Here is a 14,023-nt window from a genome sequence, read left to right on the forward strand (position 1 = left end):
AAGAGACTCTTCCCGAGACCACAGTCCCTGAGCTTTCAGGGATTCCCAGACCGCGCCCCAGCCCACTAGGCTGGCGTCGGTCGTGACGATGACCCACTCTGGACTGCGGAAGCTCATACCCTGGGATAGGTGATCCTGGGTTAGCCACCAACGGAGTGAGTCTCTGGTCTTCTGATCTACTTGAATCACTGGAGACAAGTCTGTATAATCCCCATTCCACTGTTTCAGCATGCACAGTTGTAATGGTCTTAGATGAATTCGCGCAAAAGGAACTATGTCCATTGCTGCAACCATCAATCCTACTACTTCCATGCACTGAGCTACGGAAGAACGAGGAATAGAATGAAGAACTTGACAAGTGTTTAGAAGTTTTGACTTTCTGACATCTGTCAAGAAAATCCTCATTTCTAAGGAATCTATTATTGTTCCCAAGAAGGGAACTCTTGTCGACGGAGACAGGGTACTTTTTTCTATGTTCACCTTCCATCCGTGAGATCTGAGAAAGGCCAGAACGATGTCTGAGTGAGCCTTTGCCTTTGAAAGAGACGACGCTTGTACTAGAATGTCATCCAAGTACGGTACTACTGCAATGCCCCTTGGTCTTAGAACCGCTAGAAGGGATCCGAGTACCTTTGTGAAAATCCTTGGAGCAGTGGCTAATCCGAATGGGAGGGCCACAAACTGGTAATGTTTGTCCAGAAAGGCGAACCTTAGGAATTGATGATGTTCCTTGTGTATAGGGATATGTAGATACGCATCCTTTAGATCCACGGTAGTCATAAATTGACCTTCCTGAATTGTGGGTAGAATCGTTCGAATGGTTTCCATCTTGAACGATGGTACTCTGAGAAATTTGTTTAGGATCTTTAGATCCAGGATTGGTCTGAAAGTTCCCTCTTTTTTGGGAACCACAAACAGATTTGAGTAAAATCCCATTCCTTGTTCCGCCGTTGGAACTGGGTGTATTACTCCCATTTTTAACAGGTCTTCTACACAATGTAAGAATGCCTGTCTCTTTATTTGGTTTGAGGATAAGTGAGACATGTGGAACCTTCCCCTTGGGGGTAGTTCCTTGAATTCCAGAAGATAACCCTGAGAAACTATTTCTAGCGTCCAGGGATCCTGAACATCTCTTGCCCAAGCCTGAGCAAAGAGAGAGAGTCTGCCCCCCACTAGATCCGGTCCCGGATCGGGGGCTACTCCTTCATGCTGTTTTGTTAGCAGCGGCAGGCTTCTTGGCCTGCTTACCCTTGTTCCAGCCTTGCATCGGTTTCCAGGCTGGTTTGGTCTGTGAGGTATTACCCTCTTGTTTAGAGGATGCAGAATTAGAGCCCGGTCCGTTCCTGAAATTACGAAAGGAACGAAAATTGGACTTATTCTTGGCTTTGAAATGCCTATCTTGTGGGAGGGCATGGCCCTTTCCCCCAGTGATGTCTGAGATAATCTCTTTCAATTCTGGCCCGAAGAGAGTTTTTCCCTTGAAGGGGATATTAAGCAATTTTGTCTTGGATGATACATCCGCTGACCAAGACTTTAGCCAAAGCGCTCTGCGCGCCACAATTGCAAACCCTGAATTTTTCGCCGCTAATCTAGCTATTTGCAAAGCGGCATCTAAAATAAAAGAGTTAGCCAACTTAAGTGCGTGAACTCTGTCCATAACCTCCTCATATGGAGTCTCTCTACTGAGTGACTTTTCCAGTTCCTCGAACCAGAACCACGCTGCTGTAGTGACAGGAACCATGCACGAAATGGGTTGAAGAAGGTAACCTTGCTGTATAAAAATCTTTTTAAGCAAACCCTCCAATTTTTTATCCATAGGATCTTTGAAAGCACAATTATCCTCGATAGGAATAGTAGTGCGCTTGTTTAGAGTAGAAACTGCCCCCTCGACCTTAGGGACTGTCTGCCATAAGTCCTTTCTGGGGTCGACCATAGGAAATAATTTCTTAAATATAGGAGGGGGAACAAAAGGTATGCCGGGCTTCTCCCATTGCTTATTCACTATGTCCGCCACCCGCTAGGGTATAGGAAAAGCGTCGGGGTGCACCGGAACCTCTAGGAACTTGTCCATCTTGCATAATTTTTTTTGGAATGACCAGGTTGTCACAATCATCCAGAGTAGATAAAACCTCCTTAAGCAGTGCGCGGATATGTTCTAATTTAAATTTAAATGTCACAACATCAGGGTCAGCCTGTTGGGAAATTTTTCCTGAATCTGAAATTTCCCCATCTGACAAAACCTCCCTCATGGCCCATTCAGATTGGTGTGAGGGTATGACAGAACAATTATCATCAGCGCCTTCCTGCTCTTCAGTGTTTAAAACACTTTCTCTTATATGCAGGCATTTTTAAACACTCTTCAGTGTTTAAAACACTTTCTCTTATATGCAGGCATTTTGGATAAAATATTTGCTATGGAGTTATCCATTACAGCCGTCAATTGTTGCATGGTAATAAGCATTGGCGCGCTAGAAGTACTAGGTGCCTCCTGCGTGGGTAAAACTGGTGTAGACACAGAAGGAGATGATGTAGAACCATGTCTACTCCCTTCATCTGATGAATCATCTTGGGCAACTTCATTATCTGTGACAGTACTGTCCTTACTTTGTTTGGACGCTTTAGCACAATTATCACATAATTTAGAAGGGGGAGACACATTGACTTTCATACTTATAGAACATAGCTTATCTCAAGGCACAGACATGTTAAACAGGCTTAAACTTGTCAGCAAAAACACAAAAACCGTTTTAAATCAAAACCGTTACTGTCTCTTTAAATTTTAAACAGAGCACACTTTATTACTGAATATGTGAAAAAATATGAAGGAATTGTTCAAAATTTACCAAAATTTCACCACAATGTCTTAAAGCATTAAAAGTATTGCACACCAATTTTCAGAGCTTTAACCCTTAAAATAACGAAAACGGAGCCGGTTACAGTTTTAACCCCTCTACAGTCCCAGCTACAGCCTCTGCTGCGACTCTACCAAACCCAGAGGGGAATACGATACCAAATGAACTATTTTCAGGTCCTCACACATGCATCTGCATGTCTTGCTCTCAAAAACAACTGCGCAGTAATGGCGCGAAAATGAGGCTCAGCCTACAACTGGGAAGGCCCTTCCTGACTGGAAAAGGTGTCTAACATAGTGCCTGACGTTAAAAAAAACGTTCCCCAAGTTTATAAATGTGAAATACCAGCATAAACATGTATAAAATGCCCAAATAAAGCAATCGATTTTGCCCATAAAAGTGTCTACCAGTTTTATAGCCCATATTAAGCCCTTTATTCTGCTTGAGACTAAGAAAATGGCTTACCGGTCCCCATGAGGGGAAATGACAGCCTTCCAGCATTACACAGTCTTGTTAGAAATATGGCTAGTCATACCTTAAACAGAAAAGTCTGCTAACTGTTTCCCCCAACTGAAGTTACTTCATCTCAACAGTCCTATGTGGAAACAGCAAAGGATTTTAGTTACTGTCTGCTAAAATCATCTTCCTCTCACAAACAGAATTCTTCATCTCTTTCTGTTTCAGAGTAAATAGTACATACCAGCACTATTTTAAAATAAAAAACTCTTGATAGTAGAATAAAAAACTACAACTAAACACCACATACTCTTAACCATCTCCGTGGAGATGTTGCCTGTGCAACGGCAAAGAGAATGACTGGGGTGGGCGGAGCCTAGGAGGGACTATATGGCCAGCTTTGCTGGGACTCTTTGCCATTTCCTGTTGGGGAAGAGATATTCCCACAAGTAAGGATGACGCCGTGGACCGGACACACCAATGTTGGAGAAATATAGTTATATCCAAATAAACGCAATAAGAAAATAATATACTCTACATATTAAATAACTTTCTTATTGCACTATATCCCTTTAAGGAAAAGTTGTATTACTTATTATGCTACTGTTTCACTAGCAAAGAACACTGTATAACATCTATGAAAATGTCTCTAGTCCTTTAGGCCTATAACTATGTAATAATGCAAAGAGTATTTTCAAGGTGGGATTTACGTATCTCTCTTTTTATAACAGGTTTTAAAACAGAAATTGGTTCTACTTGTGAGTGGTGAGGATATTCTGGGAATAAAAAACAGTTACCTCAGAACTGCAAGAAGAAAATATATTGTTTTACACTACTATAAATACAAATCAAATAGCATTTCAAAATGTTCTTTAATGGAACAGTGGCATATGACATTAAAGGGACAAGAAACACAATTTTTTTCTTTTATTATTCAGATAGAATGTACAATTTTAAAAAGGTTTCCAATTTACTTCTATTATAAAAGTTACTTTGTTCTTGTGTTATTCTTTATTGAAGAGATATCTAGATAGGTAGCGTGCGCAAGTCTAGAGCTCTACATGACCGGAAATAGAGCTGCCCTCTAGTGCTCTTGCTAATATATAACATTGTTACAAAACTGCTGCCATAGAGTACTGCACACACGTGCACACTCCTGATCTTATCTTCCTGCTTTTCAAAAAAGGATAACAAGAAAATGAAGACAATTTGATAATAGAAGTAAATTGGAAACTTGTTTAAAATTGTATGTTCTATCTGAATCATGAAATAAAAAAATGGGGTTTTATGTCCCTTTAAAGAGATAGTAAACATCTTGTAATTGCAACATTGGTTACAGTCTTTCAATAGATTAACAAATCAGCAGAGTCTAAACATTATTAGAATATATTAACACCTTGTTTGCAGCAAATATATTTCAATGGTTAAACTCCACCCAACACTTTCCTTATTTGGAGGAGCCAATCCAGACTTGAGCCAGGAGATGACAGGATTTGCCATTGTCATTGTCCTAACAAAATCTCCATTGTTTGGCTCAACCAAAAATGATAGCAAGCTGGAAATTAGGGAGAGATATGTGGCAAGGTTAGGATTGTGAGGCCTGACAGGCGCTCTTCCACTTTTCAGGACTAGAACATCTATTCTTTTCATACTAAAAGGGACATGACACTTATTTTTTTATTTAATGATTCAGAAAGAGCATACTATTTTAAACAGCTTTACAATTTACTTCTATTATCTAATTTGCTACATTCTCTTGGTATCCTGTATTGAATAAACAGCAATGCATATGGGTGAGCCAATAACATGAGGTATATATGTGCAACCACCAAACAAAGTAGCTCCTGAGCCTACCTAGGTATCATTTTAGACAAAGTATACAAGAGAAAACTATTTAGATAAAATAAGTAAACTGGATATTTGATTAAAATTGCATGCTCTCTCTGAATCATGAAACAATAAAATTGGGTTTTGCGTCCCTTTAAATTACTGGAAAAGGGGCAAAATAAATAATGAAAGTATATTGCAATGTTGTTGTACTGTGCATAATTACACATTTTATATTACAATCTCAAAGTGTTGAATGCCCCTGTAAAAGAGCAAGTAGAAAATATTGTGATCACTAAATCATATTTTATTCATTTTTTTTTATAATTATTTGTGTGCTACATTCTGCAATTGCAATTGGGGAATTCATGCAAAAGCTAAACTACTATATAAAACACTAAAGCATTCTTTAAATAATTCCACTGATTTACTAAGCACATACACATATTTTCATATCATATTGATCTAAATTATATTTTACTATTCAAGTGTTAATTGCACATTCTGTTGATGCATTGTATGGTAGTGTTGACTTTAAATGCCGGTTGCAGTTACGCTTACAGTATGTGTTTTGTAACTGCGCCATACCTAGGTAGCAAATAAGATGAGATGCCTCAGAAACAGAAAACCAAATGCTTTAGGAAATATTTCCTTATATGGACAAATGTCTATGAGGAAGATGAAGATAGACTTGCAATAATAAAACTGATGGAATTAGAGAGATCAGGCATGATGGAATGGGAAATTTAAGAAAAGATGGAGTTGTGCACCCAAGGGAAAATGCTTTAGGGTTTTGAAAGATGAAGATTTTGGCAAGATATTGTGTTCAGTAAAAGTTCCTCAGCTAACATCTTATTTCAATTAGTGGTCTTCAATTTGCTTTTACAGGGCTAAATTTATAATCCAGAGGAAAGACACATGGAGGTACACAGTGTTTGGGACAGTGGAAGGGAAAATTAATAAATCTTTCATATATAAATTTGTCAATGTGGCCATAAACTATCAAGGACCTAAACATCTTTTATAATAATAATAATAATAGATACTAAAACAAGAGGTTGTGATCTAAAGCACGCTTGGCCAACCTAAAGCCTAATGTGGCCTTGCAAAAATGATTTAAAAAAACTAAATTTATGCTTACCTGATAAATGTATTTATTTCTTGACACAGTGAGTCCACGGATCATCAATTACTGTTGGGAATATCACTCCTGGCCAGCAGGAGGAGGCAAAGAGCACCACAGCAAAGATGTTAAATATCACTCCCCTACCCACAATCCCCCAGTCATTCGACCAAAGGGAGAGAAAAGGAAGTAACACAAGGTGCAGAGGTGCCTGTGGTTTATATAAAAAGAAACTGTCTGAATACAGGGCGGGCCGTGGACTCACCGTGTCAAGAAATAAATACATTTATCAGGTAAGCATAAATTTTGTTTTCTTTCTAATGACACGGTGAGTCGACGGATCATCATTAATTACTGTTGGGAACCAATACCCGAGTCAGAGGACACAAATGATAAGGGAGGGACAAGACAGGAACCTAAACAGAAGGTACCACTGCTTGAAGAACCTTTCGCCCAAAAGAAGCCCCAGCCGAGGCAAAAGTATAGAATTTATAGAATTTGGAAAAAGTGTGCAAAGACTTGCAAATCTGTTCCACAGAAGCATCATTTTTGAAGGCCCAGGAAGAAGAAACAGCCCTTGTGGAATGAGCTGTGATTTTCTCAGGAGGTTGCTGTCCAGCAGTCTAATATGCCAAGCGAATAACGCTCTTCAGCCAAAGGGAAAGTGAAGTAGTCGTAGCTTTCTGACTCTTGCGTTTCCCAGAAAAGCAAACAATGCAGAAGACTGCCGAAAGTCCTTAGTTGCCTGCAAATAAAATGTTAGTGCTCGCACAACATCCAGATTATGCAACAAGCATTCTTTGTGAGAAGAAGGATTAGGACACAAAGAAGGTACAACGATTTCCTGATTAATATTCTTGACCGAAACAACATTGAGCAAGAAACCAAACTCAGTACGCAGAACCACCTTATCAGAGTACAATATATGATAAGGGAAATCACTGTAAAGCAGAGAGTCCAGAAACTCTCCGAGCAGAGGAAATAGCAACAATAAACAAAACTTCCCAAGATAACATCTTAATATCTAAAAAATGCATAGGGGCCTATCTATCAAGCTCCGAACGGAGCTTGACGGCCCGTGTTTCTGGCGAGTCTTTAGAGTCTTATGGAGCAGCGGTCACAAAGACTGTTGCTCCATAACCCTGTCCGCCTGCTCTGGAATCGCCGGAATTCAACCCGATCGAGTACGATCGGGTTGATTGACACCCCCTGCTGGCAGCCCATTGGCCACAAGTCTGCAGGATGCGGTGTTGCACCAGCAGCTCTTGTGAGGAAAAAAGGAACAAAAATTACTCTGACGTCCCTTCTGCTTATTATTTTTATCTTGAGGAAGAAAAGAACCCTTCTCTCCAGTAATATCTAAGATAATTTCAGCCAATCCAGGTCCAAACAAGGTTTTACCCTTGTAAGGAATAGCCATGAGCTTACATTTAGATGAAACATCCGCAGACATAGATTTCAACCAGAAGGCCCTGCGGGCTAGGACCGCAAAACCAGAAATGTTGGCTCCCAGTTAAATAACCTGTAAGGAAGCATCTGTAATGAAGGAATTGACTAATTCAAGAGCCTTAATCCTGTCCTGGATCTCATCAAGAGGGGTATCCATCTGATGAGATTCAGACAACGCATCAAACCAGTAAGCCGCAGCGCTGGTAACAGTGCTGATACACACCGCAGGTTGCCATTGTAGACCCTGGTGGACATACATCGTTTTTGGTAAAGCCTCCAATTTTTTATCCATTGGATCTTTAAAAGAACAACTATCCTCTATTTGAATAGTAGTCCTCTTGGCCAAAATGGAGATTGCTCCTTCTACCTTAGGAACCGTCTGCCACGACTCCTTAATAGAATCCGCTATAGGAAACATCTTCTTAAAAATAGGAGATGGAGAAAAGGGAATACCAGGTCTTTCCCATTCTTGAGCAATAATCTCTGCAGCATGGTCAGGAACCGGAAAAACCTCCCCCGCGGAGGGAACATCAAAGTATTTGTTCAATTTACTAGACTTTTTAGGATTGACTACGATAGTTGTGTTAGAGTCGTCCAAAGTAGCCAAAACCTCTTTAAGTAATAAGCGAAGGTGTTCTAGCTTAAATCTGAAGGATACCGCTTCAGCATCAGAAGAAGGAATTACACTGTCTGAGTCTGAGATTTCCCCCTCAGATGCTACCAACATGTCTTCTTCCTCGGGCTTATGGGAAGGGACACTCTGGATAGCCAGAACTTGATCAGAAACCTTACTAACCGTTTCCTTAAAATTTCCTTTTACACCTTCCCTGCAACATGGGGAAAGCTGGCAAGGCCTCAGGGATACCTGGGAAGCAATGTCTTTTAGAGAAAATCCTACAGGATTGCAAGAGGAAACACAGGGCACTGTATGTGGAGACTGAAAAAGTTAGGGCGCTTGAGGAGAAAGCTGCGGCATATCTGCAACTGGAGACACCTGAACAGCATTTGCCTGGGATAATCGTGGCTCATGGTCAAATATTTTATCTCTATAACTTAAAGTTCTCTCAATGCATGAGGAACAAAAAGGAACTGGGGGTTCCACCTGAGCATCAAAACATAACTGACAAGCAGCAACCTGGCCTGGGATAATGGTTTGAAAAGCCTCTTGATCCATCTTATGTAATAAATAAGGATATTGAGGCCTATTTATCAAATGTCTGTCGGACCTGATCCGACAGTGCGGACCAGGTCCGACAGACATCGCTGAATGCGAAGAGCAATACGCTCTCCATATTCAGCATTGCACCAGCAGCTCTTGTGAGCTGCTGGTGCAACGCCGCCCCCTGCAGACTTGCGGCCAATCGGCCGTCAGCAGGGAGGTGTCAATCAACCTGATTGTACTCGATCGGGTTGAATGGTGGCGATTCCTGTCCGCCTGCTCAGAGCAGGCGGACAGGGTTATGGAGCAGCAGTCTTTAGACCGCTGCTTCATAACTGCTGTTTCTGGCGAGTCTCAAGACTCGCCAGAAACACAGGCTCACAACCTCTATACGGAGCTTGATAAATGGGCCTCAAAGTGTAAAAATTCTTTATTTGAAAATAAAAAATAAATGTGTACTGTGTCTTTAAATAGAAACGTGTGTTAGCGCAACAAACCAAATAGACCTCCGGCTACCTATACACCTCAGTAGCTTTACTGAGGTGCCTACCTGTCCTGCAGCTCACAGAGTGACTTCCCCTCACAGTCTCAATGCCCAAACTGCCTAAAAGAAACCCCAAACATGAAGGTTTAATAAAGTCCCATATTAAATAAGACAGCTTTTAGCTGTAACAAGTGCCAGCAATCTCCTTGCAAAAGAAAATTAAAATGGCACTTACCTGAAAGTGCTGTCCTGCAGCAGGACAGCTCACCTGGTTTGACAGGGTGCAGCACCTCACACTGACCTGTGAAGAGAGACAAACTGAGTAAACCTACTCAGGTTTTCTAGTTAGGGCAGCATATTCTTGAGAAAACACAGTGAGGCTTGTACCTCACAAGTTCTCAAGTGCTCAAAAGCCACCACTGCCCTACTGAAGAGACTGATAAAGACTAGGCTAGACTACAGAAAGAAACAGAGTAAGCTTACTCTGCTAAAAAAATAATAAAATCTTGATAGTAGAAAACTTCTTATCAGACACCTAAACTTCACCTCCTCCTTGCACTACAGGCAAAGAGAATGACTGGGGGATTGTGGGTAGGGGAGTGATGCTCTTTGCCTCCTCCTGCTGGCCAGGAATGATATTCCCAACAGTAATTGATGATGATCCGTGGACTCACTGTGTCATTAGAAAGAAAAGTATACCTCTATGTCAAAAAAACAGCACATGTTCAATACTTTGGACTTGCACTAGCACTACTGCAACTGCGGGACATCCCGTACACTAGTACCTCTAGTTCTGTTTGTACATCAGTGCATCACTTTGGCAAACCAAAACAATGGGACATATATAATTAAAACATGGCCATATTTCTAACATTTGTTCTACAGCCCTTCAAGTGAAAAGACATTCTAACATGATCTGTCATGGGAAATTCTAAGACATTCCTATTCTAAAGCTAGAATGTGACAATTTTGGGCAAAATGTGAGGGCATAAACCTGAAAGACTAGTGCACTTATAAAAGTCATTAGTTAAGGTGATTCAGTAACTCAATTTATAAAAACATAGAGATATCTTGTTTATATGTTAGGCTAATGTCAAGTTTAAGCCATGTAATAGTAAGAAAAATCACAAAATAGCATGTGCATAGTCAATACTTACAGGCAAAGTACTGCCAGGGCTGGTACGTGACACCAAAATCTGTGGACCTCTCAAGAACCCAGAGATCAGGCCGTGGGGAGTTAGCAAACTTGATGAGGACATAGGCCACATGGAAAACCTGGCGGTAAAAAAACAAAGGAAAAATCAGAAAGCACGGTTTATAAGATAGGTCATAGGGATAGTTACAGACAGACATACAGGATAATGTGAAGAGGTAGAGTCCAAACAGGCCATAGAGGGTACGCAGTGATGATAGTGTGACCACTGCTATGTAAGTTACATATTACGATGTCAAAACATTTAATCTGATTTCTTTTATTCTTTCTCTCTCTCTTTCTCTCCATTTCTCTTATCTCCCAAGATATCTATCAAGACTTAGGGCAGGGCTTGAAAAATCTGTTCAAAATCTAGGAGCCATCCCATAAACTTAGGAGCAAGAAACGTTTGGCCACCCCTATTAATATGTATATATATATATATATATATATATATATATATATTAACATCATAATATAATGCAGGAGATGTATATGTATACAATAGTATCCCAAAAGTAATGAATGCGGCTGTGGACTCTTTCCCATTAGTATATTCAAACATACACACATACAAATCTAAACATACATTATTATATAATAACAAATTCAACGTTAGATTTGTATTTCACAGCAGGGAGGCCTAGAACGGTACAACCTCACCAAGCTAAGTTTTAGGGGCAGATGGCAGGCAATTGGGGGCACCTATGGTATCTTAGAACTCTAATCCAGGGTGCCAGGGCCTAATGTGTCAAGCCCCTTTATATTAGATTTATGTTTTGTTACATTTCGTCTACCCTATGATATGATTGCTACACAAAACAAGAAACCAGTGTGTTCATGATTCTAAACATAGATGAGAAATATAATTCATATCTCTTTGCAAAGAAAGTGAGTCTATAGCTCCAAAACATTCATATAGCAAGCACACTTACTGACAGTAATCACCCAGGAGACCTATAATTCTATACAAAGATTTATATATCTGGTGTACAAGCTATGCTAGCTTGTGTTTATATAGTGACCTGACTGACTGTCTTAGAAAAACAGAACCAAAATGTATTTCCTTAACAGTCACATAAATGGACATGTTGCTGATTCAGAGACCAGCTTTAATGTATAGCTCCTGGTAATGTCACTAGAATTTTTTTTTATGTTTGAATAAATGATTTAGACTCCTGAGCTGATTTATATTGCTAAGACCTAGCAAGGTCATATTGGGGTTAAAAGCTTTGTCATACTCTGAAACCTCGGAAAATAGCTCCAATCTATTTACGGAAAGCACTCGCCAGAGACTATTGCAGAGGGGGCTGCTATTTGAGCAGTTTGTACATTAAAAACCATAAAAGGACAGTTAGTTCAGAGAAAGAGAGTTCAGAAGATGCTATGCAGAAATCCCAGGGAGGTCACATCTCGTCACTGGGACCAAAATTAAAAAAAAATAAACCTCCTGCATCCAAAGACCTGCAGCAAATCATAGAAATGTTTAACCAATATTTCAAGTATGTGGTTCTTAATTCATGTTAATCTAAAAAATAGCCACACATGTACCGCCTGCTAGTACAAGAATGAAGCAGAAATACTGTTACATGTACCACAGCCAGTTTTTGTAATAACAAAAGTAACATGATAAACTAAATTATTCAAATTATTTAAAAAAGAAATGAGCAGTTATGCATTCCAATCAAATCAGCATTTACCATAAGACATACGTATTAATGGATATGTATAAAACGAAACACAATTAAAGGGATATAAAAAAAACACAAAAAAAATCTTTCAGGATTTAGATAGAGCATGTCATTTTAAACAATTTTCTAACTTAGTTCTTTTACCAATTGTTCTTTGTTCTCTTGGTATCTTTTGTTGAAAAGCATGGACTTACGCTAAGGAGCCGGCCCATTTCTGGAGCACTATATGGCAGCAGTTTTGCAAGAATGCTATCCATCTGCAAGAGCACTAGAGGGCAGCACTATTTCCTGCTATGCAGTGCTCCAGATGCCTACCTAGGTATCTCTTCAACACAAAATATCATGGGAACAAAGCAAATTTGATAATAGAAATACATTGGAAACTCTTTTAAAATGGTATTCTCTGTCTGGGTCCCAAAAAAACATTTTTGGGTTTCATATCACTTTAACCCCTCAACGACCAATGACGTACAGGGTACGTCCTACAAAAAAAGGCCGTTAACGACCAAGGATGTACCCTGTATGTCGTTGGTGTCTTCAAGTGGTGGAAGCGATCCTGATCGATTCCAGGCGCTTTCATGTTATTGCAGTGATGCCTCGATATTGAGGCATCCTGCAATAAAAAAATGTAGCCACTCTGTGGCCCTCTCTGCATCGGACAACGATGGCCACGATCGTTGCTGGGTGGAAGCCGTTGCAGGGAAGCGGATGGGTGGCTATCAATGGAGGTTGCGCGTCAGAGGGGGCAAGATCACGTTTGGGGAGAGAGGAGGGAGGGAATTTTCATCTAAGGGATCTGGGAGGGGATGGGGGGTTGGTTATTGAAGGGGGGCAGCTACACTACAGAAAAATTTGCAAAAAAAACAAAACTACATTTCATGGCAAACTGGGTACTGGCAGACAGCTGCAAGTACCAAAATGGCACACAATAAGGTAGAGGGGGAGGTTAGAGAGCTGTTTTGGGGGGGGAGACAGGGGGGTTGGGGGCGAAGGGGGATCTTACACAGCAGAATATGCTTTTAAAAAAAACTTATAATAAAAAAAAAACTTTTATTTTAGTACTGGCAGACTTATATGTATATATAAGTATATATATATGCAGTTAGTAATTGGCATACATGTATATGTATTTAGTAATTGGCTGATGGCTGTCACATGATGCAGTGGCAAGAAAAAACTAACTGGCATTTGTTAGAAACAAAATTGACTGCTCATTTGAAATGCAAACCTAGTGCTTGACAGCAAATATTGGAACCTGCAGACACTTACTTTCACTGCCACTGTTCTTTCCTACTCTAGACCTTGCAGCTGTTCCTTCTTCAGTACTAGAAGGGAGCCAGAGAAAGCAACACTATGCTGTGCTTTGTTCAAGAAATAAAGTGCCCACTATTTATATTATCCTCCTGGAAACCAAGCAGATTCCTATAGGTCAGTATGTAGGCATCCAGACCTTTGTATGAAAGAATAAATAGCGTACATGGAAGTACTTGCATTCCAGCATTTGCATGAGAAATAATTCATACATTTATTATTTGCATGTTGCAGTTATGTAGAGAATAAACAGATAAATGTAAAGTTCTAACTTTGACCCACCTCCCCCTTTCAACAAGTGTCTGCTGCCAATACAGCAGGCCAATTAAAGGTTGCGTTAGCTGAGCTATTAGGTGCAGCAGACAGTACGCTGTTCCCTATCCTCTGTTTTGCGGTATATGTACGTTTGTTATATATCGTGTTAAAGGGACAGTAAAGTCAAAATTAAACTTTCATGCTTAAGATAGAGCATGAAATGT

At 40.1% G+C, this 14,023-nt stretch overlaps 1 protein-coding gene across 2 annotated transcripts in view; it reads right to left on the reverse strand.

The window, feature by feature from the left end:
* The window catches only part of LAMA5 (laminin subunit alpha 5), a 269,906-nt gene that overhangs the window by 175,970 nt on the left and 79,913 nt on the right, over positions 1-14,023 (reverse strand). For both annotated transcript variants that reach the window (XM_053706887.1, XM_053706808.1), the window contains exon 3: positions 10,508-10,625. In XM_053706887.1, the coding sequence (XP_053562862.1) occupies positions 10,508-10,625 (118 nt within the window). The remainder of the gene's footprint in view (positions 1-10,507; positions 10,626-14,023) is intronic.

Source organism: Bombina bombina, chromosome 1 (assembly GCF_027579735.1).
Source record: "Bombina bombina isolate aBomBom1 chromosome 1, aBomBom1.pri, whole genome shotgun sequence".
Classification (NCBI taxonomy): Eukaryota; Metazoa; Chordata; class Amphibia; order Anura; family Bombinatoridae; genus Bombina; species Bombina bombina.